The sequence below is a fragment of the Neocloeon triangulifer genome, unplaced genomic scaffold (genome assembly GCF_031216515.1).
Source record: "Neocloeon triangulifer isolate White Clay Creek 2 clone unplaced genomic scaffold, ASM3121651v1 ptg000014l, whole genome shotgun sequence".
Lineage (NCBI taxonomy): Eukaryota > Metazoa > Arthropoda > Insecta > Ephemeroptera > Baetidae > Neocloeon > Neocloeon triangulifer.
The window spans coordinates 1,297,021-1,323,015 of NW_026775556.1; the positions used below are offsets into that span (position 1 = coordinate 1,297,021).

Genomic DNA, 25,995 nt, shown 5'->3' on the forward strand with positions numbered 1-25,995 from the left:
GCCGATTTCCTTCTTAGTGTCCCGTGAGGGTGCGTAAATGGCTTTTTCTAATTCTGCGCCCTTTCAACTTTTCCATCTACGCCGGCAAGAGTGTAACTTTCACAACGTGAAAAACGCTGGGACGCTGGATATACCCAAAGTTTCGCGTCAGCAATTTTCGTATTTACCCTCAACGTCAGCAGATGCTGCCACCAATCTGCCAAATTGAACACGCTGTTATTTCGTGTAACAACGCGCAATTTTCCAAATTGGAATATGAATTCCAGAATATTTTTTTTCAAAACCGGTAATTCATTTTTTTTTTTTTAAATATTCCTCGCCATAAAAGTGGATGAATTTTGATTGAAGTCGAAAAAAAAACGCCTCCTTAATATTCAATATCCGGAATTGTTAATCAAATTTAGTTTAATTATGACTCTTTCCTTGAGGTTCAAATTCATTTGTCTGGAAAAGCAGGTGAAACCTTTGATGCACCACGACTTCAAAGGGGTGCTTATTCTTTAAAGAAGCATATTTAGTTCATATTTATTCCAACGACTCCAATCAAGTTTCATCAACCTTCAGAAAAAAATAACTCTTCTTTTCAGTATTTATTTGTGACTAACTTTGAAATTTGAAACAGGTTTGCATTATTATTGCCAGCGTTTTACGAGTTATTTTGTCTTTTTTCCCCGAACTGAAAATATCGAGCTGATATTCCCTTTGAAACATTTTCCCCTTTTATTTCGCTTCTGTTTCTGTGTTGGTAATGAAAGCCGGCCCGCATCGCGCTACTTGTGTTCGGACGCGTCAAAATATCCACTCTGTAGCGTCGCAAAAAGGCGTCGACCGTCAAGTGAGAATTTTTGCGGCTCTTTTTCTGCACGTCTCGTCAAAGTGGAGATGGAAAATGAAAAATTGGCCCGCCTTTTGCAGCCAAGGCGCATTAATGGCCGCGCGCGCGTCGAGCAAAAAACACAAACAAGCGCGGCTGCAAAAAGAAAATGTAACGCTGCGCGCGATATCGATTACCTGTGGAAAACACAACGGACCCAGTGCACCAGTTCACTGATCAGCTGCCTTAATTTCCTCGTGCGGACTCTCTCAGTGTGCAGAATTTAACATGCCAGCCGCAAACTTCCATTTATAGCAATCAATGCGATTGCTTGCATCGATTTGAAAGTTTTACGCTTGAAATATTTAGAAAATAACCTTGGGTGTAAAATCTATTTCATGACTTATTTTGATTATAAAAAAATTACCTGCTATATAGAGAATTATTTATAAAAAGTGATGAATACAAAATTTTTTATCTTCCATCAATGAGATATTTAATAAATAAATAAATTTTAAATCTTATAAAAAAAAGCTTTTACAAGTTTTGTGCGATCAATTATATCATTTTATCAAATTTATTCAAATTTGCTTCATATTAAATATTATGTTTTGTTTTAATTAAAAAGGTTCAATTTTTCTCCTGTTGCTTAAAAGCAATGGAAATGCACGCTAGTTGAAAAAAATGCTGCAGGTTTTCTTTTGATTTTAAATAAAAATAAAGAAACCTCAAAATTAAAAGTGTGTTATAATTAAAAAACAATGAATATTTAAATACAGGAATGTGATACATTGCTATTTTATCATAATAAAGGTATGTATCAATTTCATATTTGAAGTTTACTTTTCTGCATATATAACAATTTGTATTTGTATAGGAAGTGTATATTTGGGTGTTGGAATTTGGGCAGAGAGCGTGGTGGAGCGAATGCACAGTGGCGCGATTATAGGTTGGTGCGGTTTGCGCAGAGCAAGGCACGTAGGCCGAGCACCTGAAATCAGGCAGATCGCGCGCGCTGTCGGTGGGCGCAGCTGGAAAAAGGGGCGCTATCATGCGCGACTCTCTCGCTCTTGCCTATCCTGTTTATTGATCTCGCCTGTAGCATGCAAAATTCGCAGCGACGCGCTCCTTTTTCGGCGCACTGTGAGTAACAACCAGAGGCTCGTCGTTCCCAGGGGAGATCGGCGGCGTCCGGTGATTAATCGCGCCTACCTCACACAACGACACTCGTCGCATTTCGGACACTTTTTCAAATTATTTATTTCAACGCGACATATATATCAACACCAACAATTTTTTCGAGAACAATAACAGGACTTGCCAGAGTTACTCTTTTATTTTGTACAAAGTTTACAACCAATTTTAATGAACGAAATGTATATCTTTTTATGACACCATGTTTTCATATCTAGTGCTTGTTGTTTCTTTTTAACATTTTTTATTATTATTTTACATAAAAAGAAAAGCAAACAATTTGATTCGTCTCTCTTTGACTGTTAAAAAATTGTAAAAATTTTATAATCATTTAGAAGCAAGCATCTGGTGAAAAAAATAACAAAAATTAATTCATCCACTTCTTAAAAAGATGATTTTAAATAAATACAACTTATTATGTAGTTTAAAAAAAGGTGGATTTCATTGAATAAAACACATCTATCTGCTTCTCCTAATCGTAAGCCAAAGTTTGGTTATCCCTCGGGGAATACAGGGGTTAAGTCGGCTGGCTCCTCACAATCAGTCCCCGTGGAGAGTTGCCTGCGAATCCCAAGCTATGCAGTCCGTACAACAGTGGCGACTTGCCAGTTGCCTACCTCCTTACCCACCAAGCGAATCAAACAAAGAGCAGTTTCAACAGTTTCCCTAATCCCTCTCGGCGCGCCCCTTGCAATGCCACGGACGGCCTTGACCCTCTCCCAATTAAACACCGCCGGCTCATAAAACCAAGCGTTCGATACAAAGTGACCTGAGAGTGGTGGATTAATATTCTAATACGGAAAAGGCCTCCTTTGTCACGCACTCGATATCGCTCTGACAACGCAATAGATTGTGAAGCTTCCACGAAACTTGCGAATGTAGAATGAATGATCAGAGTTTTGGAAAAAAAAAAACTTTTGTGAAATTGTAAGTATGAAAAATTCATATTAAAACCTGTGGAAAAAAATATAAATTCTCATAATCTGAATAATTTATATTGATTCTTAAAATAAAAAATTCTGCATTTTATAATTTTAGTCCCTGACAACGATGAAAATAGTTTTTATTTCTCTCTAACAAAGTCACGGCAAATAAATGGCCAATGATTTACAGGCAGTGTTTGCAACAAGTAGTAGCAGTTTTCCAAGCCAGGTCATGTTTGTATGTTAAATATATGAATAGCAGCACGCATGTATGTACCCGCAACCCACAAATTTGCAAGTACACACAAATGACCTTTACATAATTTAGACGTTCTGTGTGACAATGTGAAATGAGAGCGAGGTGGTAGTGTAGTGTGGCTAATTACAATGAATTTAGATCTCTTTATAATGTAAGCCTTTGTAAGTTAATAAATTGATCGATCAATGTGAAATAAGACATGGATTATATATATGTATATCTCATTCGTTTTTTTTATTGCCAAATTTTTCTGGTTACATAAAAATAATTCACTCAGTACAGTGTGTGTTATCAATAGCACGCAATATATTCATTCTTTTCAGTACTTTCAATTATTGCAATCATAAGCACAAAGTAACACAGTTGAAGGTATAATAGATCTTTGAAATTCACTTAAACTAATTATTCAGAATTAGCGTTTATATGCTACAAGTGAGCTAGCATTCAAAATAACTTTAGCTTTATCCGGAAAATTACACTTTTCACACAGTCAATCAGCAAATTTAAAGATTCAATTCAGTGCATAAAACGTAGCACAAAATATTGAGCTAAACAATTGGAAGAGACCGAAAAATAAATAATTCAGAAGTAAGACTTCAGTTGGCAAGAAAAGTAACACTTATAACTTTGACCAGTCGGAAGCCAGAACAGAAAAGCTCTTCAGGTCTGTTCCAAAGTGGCCAAAGCAATAGTAAATCATTGAAACGGTGGTTCAGCAGTCACAGAAAACAAGTGCGAGTCACAAATTAAAATCATCTGACATTTCAGAAAAATCACAACAAGATGGTATTTAATAATAAAATTAAGTTAAACACGATGAAGTCTTATGCAGTAGGCAATTTGATGAGCATTGATTATTGTTGTTCTTGGAATGGGTAATAAATACAGAGCGCTATCCAAGTTTCTACAACCAGTGGACTGCAGGCAAAATGCAATTAACCCTTAATTCAATGCGGTCTTTCTCTCTCCCTATTCATGCAGTCTGATGGCCATGTGGTTCTCCGTGTCCAAAAGAGTTGGTAGTGATTCTCCTGTTGTACTCATTTAAAATTACAAAATTTATTAAAAGGTCTCTAATTACCTTGAAGAACACTGATGTTGGTCAGTTCTCTGATCCTCGGGTGGGCCATGAGGGGCGGAGAAGAGATCCTCAGCGAATCTCTCTCCATTCTGGCTGGGTGCCACTGAACTCCGACAAGGGTATCTGCTTCTTTTAGTGTTGAGGTTCTTGTTACATTGTAACGTCCAGTCTGAATGTTCCACAGGAAAAGGAAACTCGCTTGAAATGTCCGTCTATTAAGGCTGGCACTCCTAATTACAAATTTAATTAGTTTTAATCGAATAATTTTAATTAAATTTAAGATTTCATTGAAAATTCTTTTTTAATAAATTTATCATAAAATTTTATCAATTTTGAAAGCATAAATAATTTAATTAAATATATAATTTATTTTATACTATTTCAACAATTAAAATTACAAACTTGCCTTGCATTTTTTGCACACTTTTTACTCGCTTGCAACAGGATAAAGGCAATGACTATCAAGTCTCCTGAGCTGGGGCACATCTGCAGCAATCAATTGAAGATTAAAATTTTATCCCTATTGTTTGAATTACTCACATCAACAATTTCTACGTCGTAGTCGCTGCAGAACCAATACTGCATTCCTGCTTCACTACACAAAACCTGACCTATCTCATGGCAAAACTGTTCAATATCAAAGCTGCATTGCTTCACAAGGACACAAGAGAATTTCTGTAGAAAAAAAGGATTAAAATGAGAAACCAATCGAGATTCAAAGATGCTGACCAATTTTTCTGCCTTCGAATTTGAGACCATTTGCATTTGAGCGTAACCTGAGCCGTGAACTTCCAAAGGCAAGGCCGAGTGGTACCCTGTCAAACTACTCATGTCGTCGTCTGAAACAGTTTGGAGTAATTAAAATCTCCAGTTTTTCAAAATAATTGGCATACCTTCAATGTCTGTGATAACTGAGATCATTTCGTCATCTATTTCAAAGTACCGCCGCTGGAGCTTCACCAAATACTTGAACTAAAAATTTGAATGAAAATAATTCAACATTTTTGTTTGTAGATTTTGATACTAACGGGTTTCTTTTCGATGACTGGACCACACAAGGTTTCTTTCCTGCTCCGGTTGTTACCCGGCGAGGCAAGCTCGGCCATCACACACGACTTTGGACTGTTCTTGTTATCAAAAAAGGGCAAATTGGAGTTGAGAGGCCGCAGCACTTTGCTGCTGTCGTCGCTGTCTGCAGGGGAGAAAGGCGGCGACGTGTAAATGTACAGCTCCTGCATTGTGGCCTGCTGGGGCAACAGACTCCTACTTCTACCATCAGTCTTGCTTGGTGAATCCAGCTTGGCTTGGCGGTACGGAGTGATGTTCTCCGAGCCCTCCTCGTCCGCGCAGAACTCGTACTTCTTGTCCGCCAACCGGCGCATCCGGTAAACACTCAGTTTGATCTCGGGCGGGTTTTCCTCGATGAACTCGTAGGCCTTTTCCGCCTCCTCCAGCTGCTGTTTGCTGCGCTGGTTTGGTGGCGGTTTGTTGAATTTGATCGAGTCCGGAAGCTGGATTTAAATAGATTTTAAAAATTGTCACATGTGATAACAAAATAAGTAATATATATTCAATATAATATAAAAGATAAAAAGTTTGCTTTTAAATAAATCAAACATAAAATTTTTATCATTTCTTTTTATAGTTGTTAAATATTTGATTTTGAACCTTATTAATAATAGTGTTTCTTCTTATTGAACTGTAAACAATCATTAAACCATTTTAACTTTTAACTCTATTTAATTTAATAATTAAATTTATTTTTTATTGATTTATACACTAATTAAAAATATCGTGAATTAAATTATTAACAATTTCTTTATCCAAAAATTAATTTAGAATCTTTTGTTTACAAATCAAATTAAATGAAAGGTCTGCAAAAGTGAATTAAATTTAAAAATTTTAAAAATTATTTATTTATTTTATTTTTATTTATTTTTTTAGATAATTCCTTTGTTTACTTTTTAGAATTTTAACTTATGATCACTGAATTGAATACAAATTTTAAACTAATTGTGGTATGAACTTGCCTGATTTGACCACATCTGCGGTTTAGAGCAAGAAAGGTCCGAACTGAGGTGGGAATCTTCACTTTCAGACTCCAAATGTCTTCTCCTCCAGCTCTCCGATTCCTCTCCTTCCTCACTGCTGCCGTACGCAGGACTCTTGAGCAGCAAAAAGGGGAACTGCTTGACCTGGGCAGAGGTCAGCTCGAGGTCGTCCTGACTGGAGGCCAACAGGCGACTCACGGCCACACTCCCCTCGGGCTCCTCCTTGCACCCCCTCGAGTTCTCCAGGTCGACAGTGAGCACGTGCAGAAAGTTTCCGGTGTTGATGACGACGGTGCCGTCCAGCTTCATGCAGATGGAAGGCTCGAAGGTTGGGTACGGCGCAACAATGTCACATGAGGTGTGTACGGTGGCACCATGTCGGAGACAACTGAACCGCACACAACTGTCCCAGTTTGCAGCCAAATCTGTGAATAATAACATTTTATTAGAAAATATTCAAATTTATTGAAAATAATTCTTGGGATTTCTCTGTATACATCTCATGAATTGCAGCTGAATTTTATTTTTGATTTTTCTAGATTTAAATTAGTTAAAAAATTAAACTTATAACATTCATTTTACCATTATTAAAAATAAAATGAAACTATGTATAACAAATTTTTCATTTTAATTTATCTGAAAACAAGTTAGGAAAGCAACTTCAGAACATATTTAGAGCCAAGTTGATAATTTTAAAATCACCCCTTTTCCAAAATACATGAACTATTAATTTCACCTTCAACGTCAAAAGTTGCTGCTACCCTTTGACATTCGTTGCAGTTGTGTAAAGAAGGAACCATGGTCACAGTCACATAAAAAGGCTTTGTTTGTGTGGTAATCGAGTTATAAGGGTCTCTGCAAAAGATTTAATCAATCAAGTATTCATTTTAAATCTTCAATTATAATTATTATAATAAAGATGGAACAAATTTGTATCACTAATTTTAAGTCTTTTCTCTACTTTTTTTTGGATAAGTAATATTTAAATGTATAGTTAATTTAATATTGTAAATCTAAATAACAATAAATAAAAAAATTAAAGATTTTAATCTATTATCTCATTGTTAAATAAATTTCAACATACGAAGTTCCGTAGATGAGCATCTTGCTGTTGTCGTTGGGCCACTGGCACAGAGAAATGAACAGATTCTCCTCGACGCCCTGGTTCTTGAAGAGCGTGACCTCGGCCACCCTTCTGGCCGTGCTTCTCGGAATGCACACCCACCAGTGCAGGGTGTAGTTGTAGGTGAAGTTGAGGCCCGAAGACTCGTACGAGTTGATGGTGTACGTCAAGAGGAACTGTCCGCATCTCGAGAAGCCCAGGACGATGTGGCTGGAGAGGAATTTGAATTAAAATTAATTATAGAAATATGTAAATTAAACAAGAACCTACCCTTTGAGCAAGGCAGAGGCTGGGAAAATGTCCTCGAGCTGGAATTGGAAATACGAGTCGGGCAAAGGCTTTGCGTTGACGGAAGATAGGGAGGCTCGGTGGCTGGACACGTGACTGCCGTAGACCTGCAAACGAATCGGGTCAGGGGTGAATCGCGACAAGCTTGGGTTGACACGGAAAATGGGAAAATCAAACGTGTCATGCGAGGAGTGCGTGGAGGAGTTGGATTTTGGCGGCGTCAAAAGTGGATGTCGCTGGGATTTGCTCACCTGTCGATTGGCGAGGCAGTGCAGAAGGTTCGTCTCGCGTCTTCGGCCGTTCGCGAACCGTTTTGACTCAAAGATGAGCCCATTTTCCGCGGCCTCTGTGTCGCACTCGCTTTCGTCTGCCATCTTTCATCTTCTTGTTGTTTTGTGTTTTTGTTGCCACATCGGAGAAGCGCCCTCGCCATTGGTGTGCGCAGCCGCCACGTGACAATTTTGCTTCATTTGCGCGCGAAAAGTCACACTGGGAAATTCATGTGAACGATGTGAACATTTTTAAAAGACTTTTTTTATTATTATGTGAACATTTTTATAATTATTTTTGTGGTAGAATTTAATTCAAATTACCATTTATATTCATATACATATTATGAATTATATTTAAATGCGAATAATGTAAATATTGATAAAATGAAGATCATACAAATATTGCAAAATATATCCCAACAAAATATTTCAAACATGTAATAAAAATAAATAAAAATTGAAATATCAAAACGCATTATACATTCTAAAATAAAAGAATCAGTGAGCATTGGCTTTGAACTTTGAAGGACTACTCAGTTCTGCGTTTTGAGGAAATGTGAATAATTTACAGATGAGCAAAAAAGTCGGTTTTGAACCTTTAAATCGTCAACTATTTTAGTTGATTTATTAATTGAAAAAGTCGGCTTATGTCGACTTTCCAACCAAATAGCAATAGCATGGCCGGGGCATGGCCACGGCATGGCCACGGCTTAAAAGTGCAAATATTTTTATCAGAACATTGTTTATTATAATCTAAAATATGAATTAATTTTATATTTATTTAATTATTATTTTTTGTATCTTAATATTGTGCTCTTAACTTTAAAATGCTTTAAAAAATTTAAAAAAAAAAACGAATAAAAAAAATTTAAAAAAATTTGAAAAATCCAAAAAGAAGAATTCTAGAAAATAACTATGCTGTGTTGTACCGAAATTGCGCAGCATATTATTTTAGTTTTTTGTGTCTCACTGTGTGATTGCTTTCTGCTTGTTATAAAAATAAAATAAAATTATCAAGACAAAACAACTTATACGAAAATTTGAACTCCCAATAGCGTCATATCATCATCAGAGGTTTTTAGAATAACAAATGATGTGGAACAATTGTTTGTTTTACTCTACCAATCGAAAGACAACGCAAAAAATAGTTAGTAAAAAAAAACAGAAAGTTTAAATAAACGTTCCCACATGTATACTTTGAATGAAAATGAAAAAAGCTGATTTGAAATTTAGTAAAAGATAAAATAACGTCCCTTTCTTAATTTCATTTCATATTACTATAAATAAAGTAAATATACATTTTTGTCGCCCTCAATTATGCACTGTTTTTATAATTTAATTGTATTGATTTCACAATTTGTATAGCGTGTTGTAAAAATATTAAAATTCAGCGGAGTTGGTTAATAAAAATGAATAATAATTATAAATTTTGATCGTTTTTATGCCATAAAAATTGTTTTTTGTTTGCACATTTGAAGATTACTCATGATTCCACCGAATTACTGCGTTAAATCCCACGAATTTTCATCGAAGAAAGCATTTCATCAATTTGGCGGCGAAAAATGTTGGGAATCTTTGCGCAAAGATTCTAACAATTTATCTTTTGCACGACTGGCAGCGTGTGCATGCTTAGCAATCCCAACATTGCTTTTAGTAAATTCCTGGGATATTTGCTAACTGTGTAAGAATGAGAGCAACATAATATTTTTTTGCCATCACGCTTTTGTGCGTTGCAAGAAATGAATCTTGTATTGTAGCTCTTCTAAAACCATTTTATAATTAATAATAAACTTGTGAATGCCAATATTTTATTAAAATTGAAACATAATTATTTTAATTGTAAAAGTATCACCAATATTAGCAGCATTAATTTTTACTTGTTGCTTGCACAATATATTTTCATTTATTTACTAATGAAAATTTATATCTTTATAAATCCATTATACATGTTATTAATACTAATAGATTAAATCTATTAATATTAATATTAATTTATTAAATTTTGAAATATAAATAAATTTTAATTGACAGAGACGGACAGAGCAGAGATTAAGCAGTAATTCAAAAAAGTTAATAATTAATATTAATGGTCAAAAAAGCTCTGGAAAATGTACACTAATTGAGAAGGCAGAATTAAAAAAATAAATTACATATTTTAGCAAAATGAAAAATCAAACTTTTTATAATTTGTAATTTATAAAAAAATGTATTATTTTAGTGGTGGGTACTAATTTTTATTTTTAAATGGCAAAGAGGGAAGATGTTTATTCTACCTTTTTTTTTTCATAATTATTTAATTTCACGCCCCAGAATCGACATGTTTTTGTCATTTAATGGTTAATGAAATAATTAACAATAAAGTTTTCACCATATATTCCAACTCTGGGCCGAATTATTATTGACTTTCCTTTCTATCATCCCTACAGAGAAAAAGATCCACTGACATTAAATAATAGCAATTGTGCAGCAGCGTGCTTTTTGTTCAAAAAATTATTTTTAACTTACGTAATTATATTTTAATCAGTTTTAATTATCATAATCAGGAAGTTAAACAAGGAGGTTTCAATAAACAAAATAATTTTTATTTCTTACAATTCTCTGCATTACAAAGTTTTCACTCAGCCATCAAGAAAAAGCAAATGCATAGAATTTTATTTTGCGCACAAGGAAATTATGATTAAATTTTGTTTTTAATTACTACAAAGTTGGAGGCAGAAATGAGCCTCACAATAAACCTGACGGCTTGATTTTCAATAATAAAAATTGGAAGTACATTGCAAGACTCGATGGATGAACATTTGAATAATTGGGCCGCAAACCAATTATATTCTCCAATTTTACACCTGATTAGTTTGAGCAAGGGTTGTTGGAAGTGCGGAAACTCCTACTTTTTGGTCTCAGCAGCTTTCACGGAAGGCACCCCAGTCTTGGTGATCGGAAGGACGCGGCCGCTTTTGCTGGGATCGGGCAAGGCCTGAAAACACAAAAATTATTTCCAATTTATTATAAATATTTTGGCAAGACCTAAAATTTCTAAATGTGCTACACAAAAAGTCAGTTTGCATATTAAAAAATAGTTAAAAACTATTAAAATATTGCAATAATTAATTTAAAAATTATAAATGCACAATTTAAAGATTATTTGTTAAGATAAAATTGAGATATTTCACCTTCTTGGGAATGCTGAAGGTGAGAACGCCATCAGAGGAAAGCTGCACCTTGCACTTGGCAATCTCCACATTCTCGGGCAGCACGTAGCGGCGCTTGAAGTGTCTGGAGACAAAACCATGCTCATCCTCTTTCTCCTCATGCTTGCCCTCCACGGTGATGACATTTTCTGCATTCTTCACCGTGATTTCCTCTGGCTTGTACAGCTTCACGTCCAAGGTGACCTGCAATCAAAAATTAGCAGAAAAATTAAGAAAAAAATATTTACATATAAATTTTGGTCCGGAAGTATCAAATTAGTTATTAAAAAATAAACAAAATTAGAGTTGAAGATTACATGATAATAAAAATATTTAAATTAAAATTAAATTAATAAATTACCTCAAACTTTTCCTTGTCGTTGATGATTTTGGAGAAGCCGCTATCAGGGCCACTGGTGAAGCGCCAAGGACGAACGTAGCCAGGCAGGGCCATGGATGGGGCAAAGCCAGGGTACATGGCTGGGGGGAAGAAATCATCGGGGTTGATTCCCCAGGGTCGGGGCAGGGCAGCAGAGAAGTCTCCGAAGTTGTACGGAAGGAGAGACATGATTTCAGCTGCAATCAAATTAAGAATCGAATTTATTAAAAAAATTTCACCTGAAGAAATAACATGAACTGTGGTTTTGAATTGCAAATTAATCCAAAAAAGGCATGAAAGTAATTATTAAAAAAGTAAGGTAAAAAAGTGGCGTAAATTTACTTACAGGTTGCTTGCAACGCAATTGACGATTGATTGAAGGTGCGTGTGATTTCGCAGAGCGTTGCTGACACAATATCCAAAATGCTGCAATTGTCGGCCTATTTATAGGCGTGATGACGTCACTGGAGAGTGCCAAAGGTCGCGCATCGAATTCCCTCCACTTCTCTTTGTCACTCCAGCCGTGCTTTCTATGCTTCTATACAAAATCTTACTCTATTTAAAAAAGAAATAAGAAATTACGACAGTAATTAATTTTTCATTTAAAAATTAAATTATTGATTTAATTAATAGACAGTTTAGTAACCATGATGGATCGTGATTATGTATTTCTGTAATTTCTTGTCCTCAAAATTTTATTATTCCAAATTAAAATAAATTTATTTGATCGCTGATTTTTTTTGTAATAATTTATCAATTAATATATCAAAATAAATATCATTTACAAGAAATTAACGTTTCATAACATAAAATTATTATTTTACTTTCATTACTTTAATCTTAAGATTTCAGGTAATTAGATTTTTTCTAATTTTATTGCATTCTTGTACATTATTAAGTTTATTCCTTTCTTTGCGTCTCTTTCATATTAAATTTAATTTTCATTCAAATTTTATTAATCTTCTTAGTTATTTTTTGCTCTTCTTTTCTCCTTTTTTTGTGTTCAGAAGTGCGTTAAGTATTTTTTCAATTTATTTACTAATTATGCTCCCCTGCGATATGCTTTTAATTGATTTCCAATAGAAAAAGTAAATAAAAAGTTTAGATAATCGTGGAAGGCAAGGCAATTAGAGAAACCAACATTGGTAAAATAAACGGAGAAGCAGTTGTTGAAATCAATTCGTCAAATTTTTTTACGTTTTATTATACTAGAATAATAAATAGAGATCTGCTCGTCAATTCTCAGGAAGGAAAGTTGGAGAAGAAATTTGCTTTCCATTCCTCATCAATATTGATGAAATTTTATTTTATAGTTAAAAGTCGTGCCATCTTTTTTGCTACGCAAATTAACCGCCCTCTGCAAAGAGTACCTGAGGTCCCACGGTCGCAGTTTGTGATTTTAGTGAAAAGAACAAAAACTAATTTTAAGTCAACTGATGCTTACTGCGGTGGAAATCGTTGCCAGTGGTAGTGTTGTTTTGTCCAATAATTCCTTCTTCAATTGTTTCGTAATCATTGATTTAGTTAATTTCATTGTATTGATTTTAAACAATTGGACAGCTAAACAACAGTAATAAGAAAAGCCATTGTTTAAATTAAATTTATATACAGATCGGAATACAGAGAAAAACATAAAACTAGAAATTATGTAAGTTGAAAGAAGTTCTTCAGAACTAAAAACTCGCTTCTGCTGGGAAACAAAAATTTCAAATTTTTGAATAAATTTGAGTGAAATTGAAGAAACTCGCGAAATTGGAGCTGCGAAGAAATGGGAAACTTGCTCGAATTCCCAGGGTATGTCGAAAATTGGCGCTTTGCTTATCCGCGCGCGACGAACACACACTCACACTTGGCGCGGGCGAAAAGCAGGCACACGTAATTGAAAAGTAGCGCACAAAAGGAAACGGGAAGAGGACAGGCGTGAAACGAAAATTAATTCTTCCTCCTTTCACTGCAGCAACTTATGCAGAAACTCTGCCTTCCCCATTATATTCCGCCATTATTCGTCTCTCTGGCTGCTCTCGAAATTATATGTACACCCTCAACAAAACACGGAAGCCCAAACACCTACGCGCGCCTACGAGTTTATACCAAAAATCCATAAATTTATGCGTTGGAGCCCCGAAAATATCTTCTTTGTTGCCGTTCAGCTGCGACCCAGCGTCCTATCCGAATTTATTGTTGGCTGCTTTTAATCCGATTTAACACTCGAATTCGTTTCCGGAGAGAGAATTAAAGCACGAGACCACCAGCAGGAACTGTTCAATTATGAATTAGGCTAGCTCTGAAGAGAATTTGAATTCCTTTCATGGAGGACGTTTCTACATTTTTTTTACTTTCATTTCATGAAGAGAAAAGCTATATCAGGAATGTTAAAATATCATTCTTCTATTTTTTAGCAATATTTCTAACTTTAAATTCTTGCAATAACAAGTTGAATGTTTAAGAGCTGACAATTTTTTTATTTTTGCACATTTTTGTGAAACAATTTGATTGCTTGCTTGGCAGAGGCAACACAATATTTTGTACGCTAGCAAAATGAAAATGTGCAGATTTTCCAAAATAATCAGTTGAAAATTTAAGGTTCTTAAATCTTAAATTTTCATCAACATTTTTAGATTTTGGATGAATAAAAAAAGTTCTACGACAAATTTAGCAACCCCCTTATTCTGTCCAAACATAATCATGAACCCAATGTAAAAAAAAACTACACTATCCCCAACGCTCAGAATTTCTTTTATTTTATTCCAATATTGAAAATAATCAAAATTTTTAGTTCAAAGTTACATTCTGTGCCAAGGAGTAGACTGGAAAATAATGATAGGATTCCTTTCCTGACGCAAAAAAGCTAATAAAAGATCCATTATTTGGTGCATTCCATGGTATGAGTCTGGAATATAAATTTTTGATTGATATATTTTATTTATGAAAATTTGTATATAATATTCGGATAAAAAAAGGGTCCTGTATAGCTGACATAAGAATTGCTGAACTGGAAAAATGGTTATTATAAAAAATGGGGAATTGTGTGGAAATATTTTCCAAATAAGCGAAATTTATACTTGTGCGTGGGAGCTGCGATTTTGCTGATTTCAAATCCAGCCAAGAGGAATAAGGCAGGCATTCTCTCTCTCGACAGTTTTTTTTTCTGCTGCGACGACAAACACTTCCTTAGACACAAAGAGTGTAAACAAATCGGCAATAAATTTCCTCTCAGGCACATATCCGCGGATCGTAATAACATTTCTGGGTCTGGCTGCTTTTGTCAGCGACCACTTTTTGCCCGGCGGCAGCTACTCTCTTATTGAAAGCGTCGCTACTCCTAAGGGAAGAATATAAAAAGAAACGACCCACTTTTTCACATATATCCATTTCTAGCCTCTGCTTTCAAATATGAAAACGTGTGGCTCTCCGTAAGTTAAAAGCAAGCAGATTATCGTCAACGGCGGCGCCGCAACCCACGATTGGCCTTCCCCGTCATAAAATTTTTTTTAAGTGTGAAATATGACCTGTTAAGAGCCACTCTCTGAGAAATGCACTTGCCGGGATGCACTTTCTTTCCACGTCAGCATGCACGACCTTAATGACTCGTAACGAAATTAGCCTGCGCACTACTTGCAAATAATTATTGCCTGCAAACCTTTCCTCATCTGACGTCCTCGAGGTGAAAACACCAGATGCAAATTATTTTTCTGTTTCAAATATTATGTGCGCTTACGTCATGCAATGCAATCAAAAAATTTAACTCGCAATCAGAGCTATTGAGGACCTATATTTAAAACCATATCATTATTCATCACCACTATAGACTGGAGCCTAAAATTACCAACAAATTCCTTTAATTCGTTAATGTGCTATGTTTGAATTTTCTATTTTAATAACAAAAATTTTTAACTGCCAAAAATTCAAACTGTATTGTTTAAATGTAATATCTGTAGTTTTTACATTGATTTGAAACCTCTTGATAGGCAGTGATTTTGGCATCTTTGGTAAAATTTGCAACGTAAGTCATTGTTGTGCAGTATTTTAATGAGTTATTTTGGATTCGAATTCTATGAAAATGAAATAAAGGATATTTTTTTTCTAATATTGATGACGGCACTGATTAAAAAAAGCCTTATATATGCATTGATTTTTACCTAAAAAATAAATTATAAGTTTCAGTCGAAGTTTGCAAAATTTTGTACCAAATATTGTTGAATAGAAGAAATTAGTGAAAAAAATTCAAACCTATATTAATTTATAAAAATAAAAAAACCTTAAAAATTCTTTTTTTGGTGGAAAAGTCGGAAAATTTGTTTTTCTCATAAGATATTTAGAGTCAGAATAACAATAGAATATGCAACTAGCACTGCCATAATGTATTCTCAGGGTGGATTAAAATAAAAATTTACTTCCAACAATCACTCCGCTTTATACGGAACGGCAAAAATAAATCGTAAAAATCCTTTTTTCTGAAAGTAAATAAATTGTTTGCTGCAAACGATTCAGATTGAAAGTGCAGAATGAAGTTCTGCGTTTGAGCAGAGAGTGAAGAAAAATATTAAAAATCATTTCTTGTTCAAATTTCTCGGGCATATTCACCGCAAGAGATGATGACTTTTTCTAGTTGACTGCTTTACAGCCGGCAGCTCTTTCTCCGTTTTTCCATGTTGCCGAGCTGGCATTGTTGCGAGTATTGCACGCTGTGAAGTTTTATGATTGATATACTTTTAATGGCTTCTCAAGTACGACCTTTTTACACAAATAGAAAATTCAATTTTATCTGCGAGTTGGGTGTGGTACGAGTTTCGCTCTCCACAAGCAACTTATACTGCGTCTCACAATTATTATTACAGAGGGAGAACAAACGCTATTTTAATTATCTTTCCAGCTGGGGGGAGGCGATGAATTAAATTAATTGCATTCAAACTTAGCATAGCACACAAGAAAAGGCGAACGCTACGTAATTGCCCCATCTTGTTAGTGTGCGTCAACTTTCTTGTCATTTTAACGTCGCGGCGAATCGTTCGCTTGCGACCTGAGAGGAAAACTAATTGAAACTCTTGTGAATGGAAAAGAACAAATTGTGTTAACAATGTCTACAATCAACTCTCCAGCACCGTTGACAATTTTCAAGAAATGATGTTATTGTCGAGTATATAATTTATTTTATAAAATTACAAAAAAAATTAAAATATTTAATATGAAATTAATTTTGAAAGAATTAAAAATAACCTAATTTATATTAAGCGTAAATTTTAAATGAAAATAAAAGTATTATTTATTCATCTTGGTTGAATCTAAAAATTGTGAAATTATTCCAAGAGAATAACGAATTAGAAAACAATATAATGCAATCCATTGTGAGCAATATATTAATTCCAAAATTTGAAACTTCCAGCAATTTCTTCCTCCAAAAGTATGCGTAAGATTTGAATAGTCTATAAAAAAGTTCTTAATAAAATCTGAAAACAAAATAATATGTAAATTTAATCGTTTAAGAATCCCACAGTCCCTTGGGAACTTTGTACATTTGAATAAAAAAAATTAAAACAAAATCATGTCTTAATCAGTGACGGAGAAATTCACCTTTATTTTGCAGCTCAACTTGCCCTGATTTTTATGGGAAAAATTTAACTGCGCAAAATATGAAACACCGGAGTGATGTTTATATTTTTTTTCATTCCACTCGACTGGCCTCGTCAATCAATCAAATTTCCAGAGAAAAAAAACCCTTGTTTGCCTTTTCCATTACGCTGGGATTTTTACGAATTGTGGGCGGCTGAAAAATCCGGAGCCTTCAGTGATTCTTTCATCGTCTGGAAGGAGGGGAAGTGAATAATAAAATCATATTCGGTATTCGCGAGCACGGAGACGCGGCTCGCAAAAATCCACTTTCCCAAAAGTAAGCCGCCAAAAATCTTCTCCTTCGCGTTTTTCGATAATGCTCGTGGCGCGCGCTAGAGCAGCAGAGCGAGAGCAACTTTTCCTTTAACAAGATTGGGCCAAATCGATGGCACTTGCGATGATGAGGTGCACGAAGAGGAAGCAACTAGTACTTTTATTTCCTCTGACGCGAGAAAACCTTCTTGAGGACTTGTAGTGTCTCTTCCTCCTCAACAAGGGAACGATTTGCTAGCAAGATTTTGATTTACCAAGAGCGAGCAGGGAATCCAGATTCAAAATTAATATTACATGAAAGATTAATAATAAATTATTAATAAACAAGGCGGAAATTCCATGTTGGCCGGAAGAGTTTTGTTATTACAAGGAAAATCCCCCTCAAAATTTATTTTGCAGTGCATTAGAGAGGCGCGTGTTTTGCTAGCGTCCCTTCTTTGCTCCAAGAAACTCGCTCGGGGTCAAAATAACCGACCCGTATGAATAACATTGTTGATCATCTCCATCGCTCCGACCAAACTTCCCTCTGAGAAAAAGAAAAGGTTGCCTTTGTTTGTTTTTTATGCGTTGGATGGAATTATTTACTTTGTCTTTCCCTTCTGTTATATATAAATTTATATAGCTTTTTTCAATTCTTAGACCGGAAAGTGCTTAATTAATTTATAAAGCTCAGGCAAAACCGCGACTCTCTGGTTTTAATCTCTGCATCGATCTGCTCCGAAAAGGACAAAATAGGCTTTAATCTCTTGCTTAAGCGAACAGGATTATTCCGCCGCAAATTGAACCAAATGCTTTCATCTCTTCCTCTCGGAGATTTTTTAAAGAGATTATTGCGTAAGACGTTTTACCGTAAGTTAATGTACATTTTTAACAAGGAACCATTACTTGACAAGATAGTTTCACATGACTATTAAAAAAATATATTTTTAATAATTGCGCTTCATTTAATTGAAGATAATTTAATTTCAAGGATATTTTAAGCTAATATATGGAATTCCAAAGTATTACGAAGTTTGATAATTTTCTTTAATATTTCCATTTACCACCATTTACAGATTTAAATTTTTTAAATATTTCTTTCAAATTTTATAGTCTTTGATGGCTTAAAAATATAAATGAAAAATTCTGAAAAATCAAGAATTTGGGAAAAATCCACGAAATTCTTGGTGTTTTTCTACGTCGTATAGCTTGCGAAAAAAAACCGTTCGATATCACATTAATAAAGAAAAGATAGAGAGATGAGTCGTCTTTTAGAGGGAAAGTTAGTTCTTCAGTTGGTATTGAGGATTGGGGGAGGAAAGAAGTTGTGTGACTACTTTGTCATAACTCAGAACCAAAATACAGAATCTCGCAGAGACAAATTTACAACAGGACTGGCCGACTTGCTGCGATAAATCAATCTGAGGCGGCGCGCGCGGGTACATACATATATAAATAAATCAGATTGCTGTGATGAAAAATGAGTTTCGCCGAGAGTGAAAGAAAAGAATTCATCACGAGAGCAAAGCCTTCTTGCAAAATTAACCGCCTGTTCGTTACCGTCTGTCTCTCAATCCACTCAGAATAAACCAAAGCACCTCTGCTTCAATTTGTTCTTTTATTGCAAGAAAGTTACTTGCGAGAAAGTTAGGCAACTGGCTCGACTCTTGTGCGGAACGCGTTGCCTAAAACTTCGCAGGCAATCAGTAGTTCTTGTGCACCAGGAATTTGATTTGCAGCCCTTTGGTAAATATTTTCAATAACTTTGTGAAACGAAACAACAACGAACGCTTCTCGTGATGGAAATTCTTCAAGCGTGTCACTTAATTTGCTTCAGAGTATTAATTTGAATGTAATTAAACCTGGAAACATATTATTGATATTAATGAAATTACTTCAGAAATTAGGTCTGTCTCGTGTAAGAGGAAGAACAGACGAGCTCAAGAGTTAATTTGATTTCAAAAGAAATTACTAATTGCAAGTAATTCCGAACCAAATTCCCAGAGCAATATTTGATGCTAACTCAATTTGATTCAATTGTGAGTGAGCTTTCCGTGCTTTTTAAATGTTTATATTGAAGGTAAAATATCCAAATAGTTGTTTTGTCTTAAAACAAATATCTTCTTACTTCATTTCAGATAATAAAAAGGAAATGAAAAGCGAAAAGTCATATTGAATCAAAGTTTTAGATCTGAAAGTTTATTTTGTTTAAAAACTAATCCCTTTGTGACTGTGCCTTACAAAACCAATAACGAAAATTAATTAAAACAATTTTATATTTTATCAAATGATTCAATATTTCCAGCATCCATAAGGAAAATTTGGGACTTATTTCGCAACGCATCGATCCAAGTATTTAAGCTGCACTTGATCCCTCTTGACGTGCAATAAAATTTTTTGACATATCCCTGAGTTGTCAAGTGGAACCTCAAAAGATAGATTTATTTTTTCCATCTCCCCGTCTCCTTTTCTAAGCTACTTACTCTCTTTTTCCTAATCCACTCGAATCCAACCGTCGCAAGTGCAGCCCTGCTTGGGAAGCGAAACGGAATTTCGTGTGTACTCATACGTAGTTGCCAATTAGAGAGAACGCGCCTCCACATTCAGTGGCACGTATCAGATCTGCAAACTATAAACTCGACAAATTCCGAATGAGCCAGAGAAATAACTAGTTTTGCCGCACAACAATAATTGACTCGCCACCCCGCGCGACTGGAGCTCGGCCGAGAAGTGCTGGGTAATTAGCAGCGAGTTTCGCGCTGGCAACTTTTAATTAAGCCGCTCGCCCTCGTGACATAATGAAAGCTCGGCTGAAGGCCTCCAAAGTAATTAACCCCAATGTAAATATCCCCTCTAATGAAGGTGACGGACGCTTTCCTCGCACCCTAGGATTCGACATGCGGATATTAGATCATTGTTTGATGCATTCTATAAAGGTCACGCAGGCGGCGATGCATTCCAGGTAGCAATTAGTTGCAATCTATCAAAGAACGAGTTGCAAATTTACAGTGGAAAAGGCTCAAATAATCCACGAGTTTTAAACTATAGAGTGAATTTATTTGCGTTTTATCTTTTTATTCCGAAACTGTAAATTACGAATAGTGAGGTATTGGAATTGTTCAATAACATTTTCATGATTATAATAATAATAAATTTTTGTTTATTTGTCCAAATTGTTACATCACATTGTTACTTGTTTACATTCAATTGTGGAAACAATTAATTTGAAATGAATTATTGGATAAAACGGCACCAGCACTAGCAAGAATTTTGCTAAAATTTTATTACAATGGATCTCTGAAACAGAATTCATTAAAAAAATTAAATATAAGAAGGGGAAAAAAGAATCGATTTCTATAGATTTGACCTGATATCAAATCAAAGAAAAACAAAAAGATTAAAAACTTTTTAACAGTGTGAGGCAACACCAAAATCCCAATTAATCCTGAAAACGGATCCAGGAAATTAAATGATAATAAAGATAAAATAAATAAAAAATAAAATAAATCAATACCCAAATAATATAAGATTGGAGCCTTCCGCAAGCTCAATAAGGGCACAGGCCGACAAGACACTTTGTCTTGGCCTGACCCTAAAAAAAAAACTTTTTGTGCTGTTGATCCAAAACGTATGACGAAAGAGTGAATGGAATATTATGCCGAGAGAACTAAAATTTACGGAGGAAACAAAATTATGATAATATATACTGCAGGGGAAAATTATTATTTTTTAAATCTTGCACATACTTTTCACGATTTGAAGTGATTTAGATAAACGTTTCAAATTTTTTCCTGTTATAAAAATGTAGCTTTAAAAGTGTACACCCTTTAATGACGGTAATATTTTGCAAATGTCTAGCCTAGCCGCGTGGGTGTTGATCGCACCATTTTTCTCTCTATGATAAAATGCAAATTGCCAGACTCGAGAGAAGAGACGGAAGCCCTTCTCAGGCGCTGATGCTCTCTAATTGGTTGTGCAATATTGACTGGCGCGCGAGAGAGCGATGAGTAAAGTTTATGTACATTTAGGCGATAATGGAAAGTTGAGCAAGTCTGTTTATTTTCGTTCTCATGCATCCTAATGAAGCCCGCGTGCGTCCAGCAAGTCTTCCTTCCCTTTAATTTGGCGAAATTCGTCTCAGGTGCAGGACGGATAAGCCGCTTTTCCAAAAGCACTTTTCGGGGCTCGTTGCCAACAAACTCGATCAGATTGGAGGAGTTCGGATTTCGGAGCTAGTGGCGACGACAGTTTTCCCCCGAATCTCAGCGGGACCACCGATCGAGAAACCTGACACATAATTAAGTTTGAAAAGTCGGTGAATTGGTCTCCCTCGATGCCAAATGAATCGAGAAACAAACTTTTCAAGCTGGAAATAGACCCTGAAAACTCCAGCCTTGTTTAGCCCGAGACAATCAACAGGCTGTGAATAGCAAAACAGCTCTTGTTAATTATTAACCTTTGCATGTAATACGCGCTAGACACAAGTTTACCTGCGAATGCTTTATTCAGAGCGAGAACAGGCGAGTATAAGCTCTTGTTTTCCTTTTCATATGCGAAAGGCAGAAGGTCACCATGTTTACAGAGAAGATGATTTTATATCAGTTGCCCAAAGAGAAGATTTTGATGTTTAATAAAATTCATCATAATTTCAAATTTATTTTAAAAAGGGACCAATTTCAGTAGATTTGGAAAACGAAAAATGTTTAAAATTGAGAAATGATACTTTCTAAAGTATTAAAATTTTACTCATAAAATAAACAATATTTGCCTAATGCAAAAAAAACCATCAAAAATTTTAAATTAATTTATCCCGAATCTTTATCAATTCTTTGTTCCATTCTTTTGTATGCTTTTATCTACCGTAAACAAATTTCTCAAATTAATTTTTCTTTTCTGACTTATAGTGGCGGCCCATTTAATTTCTGCCTTAATCCAGAATTCTATTTGCAACAGTTTCGTCAGAGCTCCGTAAACTGGCAAACAAAGCCGCGTTTGTTCAAAGTTAGAGATCGAAACTTCGCCTGGCTGTTCCTTTATGTAAAATGTTCCAAATTGCCAAAGTTTTTTATAACAATTAATTGTGTTGGGTTTTCAAAAGCTAAAATCCAAACGAGTTTCTGCGTTTCCTTCATAATTGTTCTCTCTTTCTCTGTTGTGTATTTCTTGTGTTTCAAAGCACCTCTCCTTGTTTTCATTCCCATTAGTGCCAAATTACGGTCGCTGCTACAAAATCCTTCCACTCTTCCTAATCCGTCGTAATGAGTCTTCAACTTGGTCGTGCCGTTTCTCATTGTGAAATGTCGGCTTAAATGCCACGGGCGAGCTGAAATGACGGCCTGGCATCATTCGGACAGGGTTAAACACCGGGCGATTTTGCATTTTGGCGTTCCAAGCCTCAGAGTGGATGACAAATTTCGGTAATTAATTCCCGGCAAAAATAGCTACTGGAATTCCTCTAAGCTCAACAAGGAAGTTACGGGCTCCCATTTTCCCTTCAGAAGATAAATAGGTAGAAATAAGTGAGTGACCAAATATTTGTCATACAGATTTAAATAAAAAATCCGTTTAACAAACAAAAAATCCTCTTGTGGCTCCCGCAACAATTAAACTCTCCTTTGGCATTGATTTAGATTTCTTCAACCAGCCAAATAAAAAGAACCCGGAAATTCTGATGAGCTATTCAAAAGATGAAAATAAATCTATTCTGTCCTTTAATTAATTCATGAATTTCGTGAAAAAACTGTACAAAAATTGAAAAAGTGATTCATAATAAGATTGTATTTTAATTTAAAATAATGATTAAATAATATCTTAATATATAATTCTAGATAGAGTTGTTCCTATAGCAATCGATTCCTGCGGTTGTGACTCTCTTAGCTTTTACATCGTTACTGTGTTCCAAATTCCTCTCTATAATTGCACTAATGATGTTGTTCCTCACTGACAATATGTCAATTTTACACCCACCACTTAGCGTCTACACATTTTGGCCTGAGGCAAATAGTTGCAAAGCCATCAGCGAGGAGGATCAAAATCCAGAATTTTTTATTTTCAATTAATCGTAAATTACATACATGTTTTTTTCTTTTCTCGTAGAGCCAACATCATCATTTTGATTAAAGTAAAGAAAAAATTTCAAAGCGTTTTTTGATTCCCTCTCACACTTTGTACTATTAAATAACTCTAACTTTCGGGAATGATTTTTCATAGAGGACAAAACTTTAAAATTTTATTTTATTTGTTACTTTTGCAATTGTTTGCAATTTAAAGTACAAATTGTGTATCAAAATAAAAGAGTCTGCGCTGCAATTTTAGAGAAATTTTTTATTTGTCAATGTTAAAATTTATAAACACCTGATCAAATGACTGAATTATGATATATTGTTGCTAACAATTATCCAGCAAACGAAAATAAGTGGTACTAATTCAAATTTGATATTATTACAGGAATTAACTCATTCTTTTCATCTCATTTTTTGCATTTTTTTGAATTGCTTTTTGTTCTCGCCAAGCAGAAAAGTTGCGCCTGCATTAGGCGGGAAACTTTATTGGCATATTTTGCTTTTAGTGAAGGAGAAATTTGGGATATTTTGCATCACAAGACTCGCAATATTCTCAAGAATTCCCAGCATCCGTTTTCGTCGCTCTTTGAAATTTGCTTTGTGTATTTTTGTCGTATATTTTCGGCGCAGCTCCCTAGAGTATTTTCAATAAAAAACGCAGTGGGAGCTTTTTCCACCGGCTGGCCTGCACAAAGGAGAATTTTTTGCAAGACCGACTCGTGTAGAGGAAAATTGGAAGATGCAGAGCAAATTTTTCGGCTGAAATTAGCTTCGAAAGAGTACCTTGACGAGGAATCAAAGAAGTTTCTGCATCAAAGAGCAATAATGAGCCGGCGGAGGGTGAGAGGGGGCCGCGCTAGTTCGCGATCAAACAAAAGAGACTCATTTTCAATTAAACGCGTCTGTTTACCGTCCTTTCTGCACCGATGGGACACCAACCACTGGCTTACGTAAATTGCGTGTCCTACAAAACTCCGCCGCTTTTATGAAACATTCTCTCACGTCAACGATTATTATGTCAATTTTCGCATCGTTTGATCTATGTAAAGCTCCACGCGAGTGGAAAGTTTTCACTCCCAATAACGGCTGCTTTGTTAACGGATAATTAAAAAAATCCTGGAATTTTTACCCAATTTAATTAACCGCCGCGCCTCCATCGGCGGATAAAAATGGGACCAATCGTGTATTTTTTTCATCCATGAAAATAAAACGCACTTCATTCATTCATTGCGATTTAATAAAACCTTTTGTTGCCCATCGAAAACCCTCGATAAATAATAAAAAATGAATTTTTTGCCTTCCAAAAAAGCTTTTTCAATTAATTTTCACAGGAAATGTTTGATTAAAAATGATTTCGTTCTGCTGTCGTGGTTTTAATAAAATACCTCAGTCGGTGTGGGCGTCGGGTGGATCCCAATAGGATGATGTTATTGATCCTCAGATTATATTTAGGCTTTTACCGCAGAGACATTTATTTTTGTTGATCACTTTGTGATAAAATTAATCGTGCACCAATAAACTAATAACGAAATGCGTCACGAAGGGTTGTAAATTTCATGACAGCAGAAAGTCGTGACGGATTATGATGCTTTTTCACATCATTTTTGGCGCTTTTGCGAGTCAATCAATAAACTACGTATCAGTGATGTGTGGCGTTGAATGCCTGCAGAGATATTAAAAATGGGAAACTAAAAAAGGGTCAAAAATTCATGTTTCACGTTTAATTAAAATGTTACCACAAAAATTTTATTTTCAACTTTTTGTGTTGCAATAGAGTTTAAAGAAAATTGGACATTGGCTTTAATTAAATTCAATCAAAATTGAATTTTCCAATAAAAATACGAAAACTACCTTCCTCGACCTACGCTGAGAAAGCTCATTAATTATGGATGCAGCACGAAACAGGTAGAGCAAGTTTTATTTTTCTTGAGCAAGAACTCAAAACACATCCAGGAACATCCGGCTTTAAATTCAAATCAACCATAATTTTTGAAGATACAAATTTTTCGCCAAAAAAGGTATTATTGAATTGCATATTATAAGAATGGGCTAGATTCTGTAAAGAGTATTAAATTAAGTAAAATGATTTAGATCATGCTTTTAAATTTGTTGTGGAATTCAAAAACGAGAGAAACTGTTTTTATTCAAAATATAAAAAGACCATTTAGTTAAAAATCTGTTGGTTAATTTTAATTAGATTTATAATGATCATAGAAATCTATAATATGAACCTAGAATGATGATTATTTTTTCATTTACGATTTAGCCCTTTTTCGCCTTTTAAAGGACCTACGAGTACGTCGCGGTCGCAAATGAGACTATTTATTGGGGAAAAAGGCTTGCAAGAACGTATTTTTTTTTCTTTTGGTTGGAGGCTTGAAAATATAACGATGCCAATTATGAGCGGTGGGGCGGTGGGTTGGCCGAGGCGCACGCTCGCAATCTTGTTGGCGCTCAGAGAGGGCTCGGCGTCGTCGGCCGCACTCGTCGTCGGGCCCT

At 35.1% G+C, this 25,995-nt stretch overlaps 2 protein-coding genes across 2 annotated transcripts; both read right to left on the reverse strand.

Annotated features, from left to right (window-relative positions):
- Nucleotides 1-3,381: 3,381 nt before the first annotated feature.
- Nucleotides 3,382-8,143, reverse strand: LOC132201118 (uncharacterized). Its single transcript, XM_059627046.1, has 12 exons — nucleotides 7,985-8,143; nucleotides 7,716-7,840; nucleotides 7,407-7,655; nucleotides 7,059-7,177; nucleotides 6,302-6,747; nucleotides 5,300-5,782; nucleotides 5,165-5,243; nucleotides 5,001-5,110; nucleotides 4,812-4,946; nucleotides 4,678-4,757; nucleotides 4,272-4,501; nucleotides 3,382-4,221 (listed from the first exon to the last, which is right to left on the reverse strand). The coding sequence occupies exons 1-12, from the start codon at nucleotides 8,105-8,107 to the stop codon at nucleotides 4,160-4,162; spliced, it is 2,241 nt and encodes a 746-aa protein (XP_059483029.1). The 5' UTR covers nucleotides 8,108-8,143; the 3' UTR covers nucleotides 3,382-4,159.
- Nucleotides 8,144-10,565: 2,422 nt separating this feature from the next.
- Nucleotides 10,566-12,077, reverse strand: LOC132199910 (alpha-crystallin A chain-like). The gene is made up of 4 exons (XM_059625010.1): nucleotides 11,919-12,077; nucleotides 11,555-11,769; nucleotides 11,176-11,397; nucleotides 10,566-10,979 (listed from the first exon to the last, which is right to left on the reverse strand). Exons 2-4 carry the CDS (start codon nucleotides 11,759-11,761, stop codon nucleotides 10,890-10,892), a joined length of 519 nt encoding a protein of 172 aa, XP_059480993.1. The 5' UTR covers nucleotides 11,762-11,769; nucleotides 11,919-12,077; the 3' UTR covers nucleotides 10,566-10,889.
- Between the last annotated feature and the right edge of the window lie 13,918 nt (nucleotides 12,078-25,995).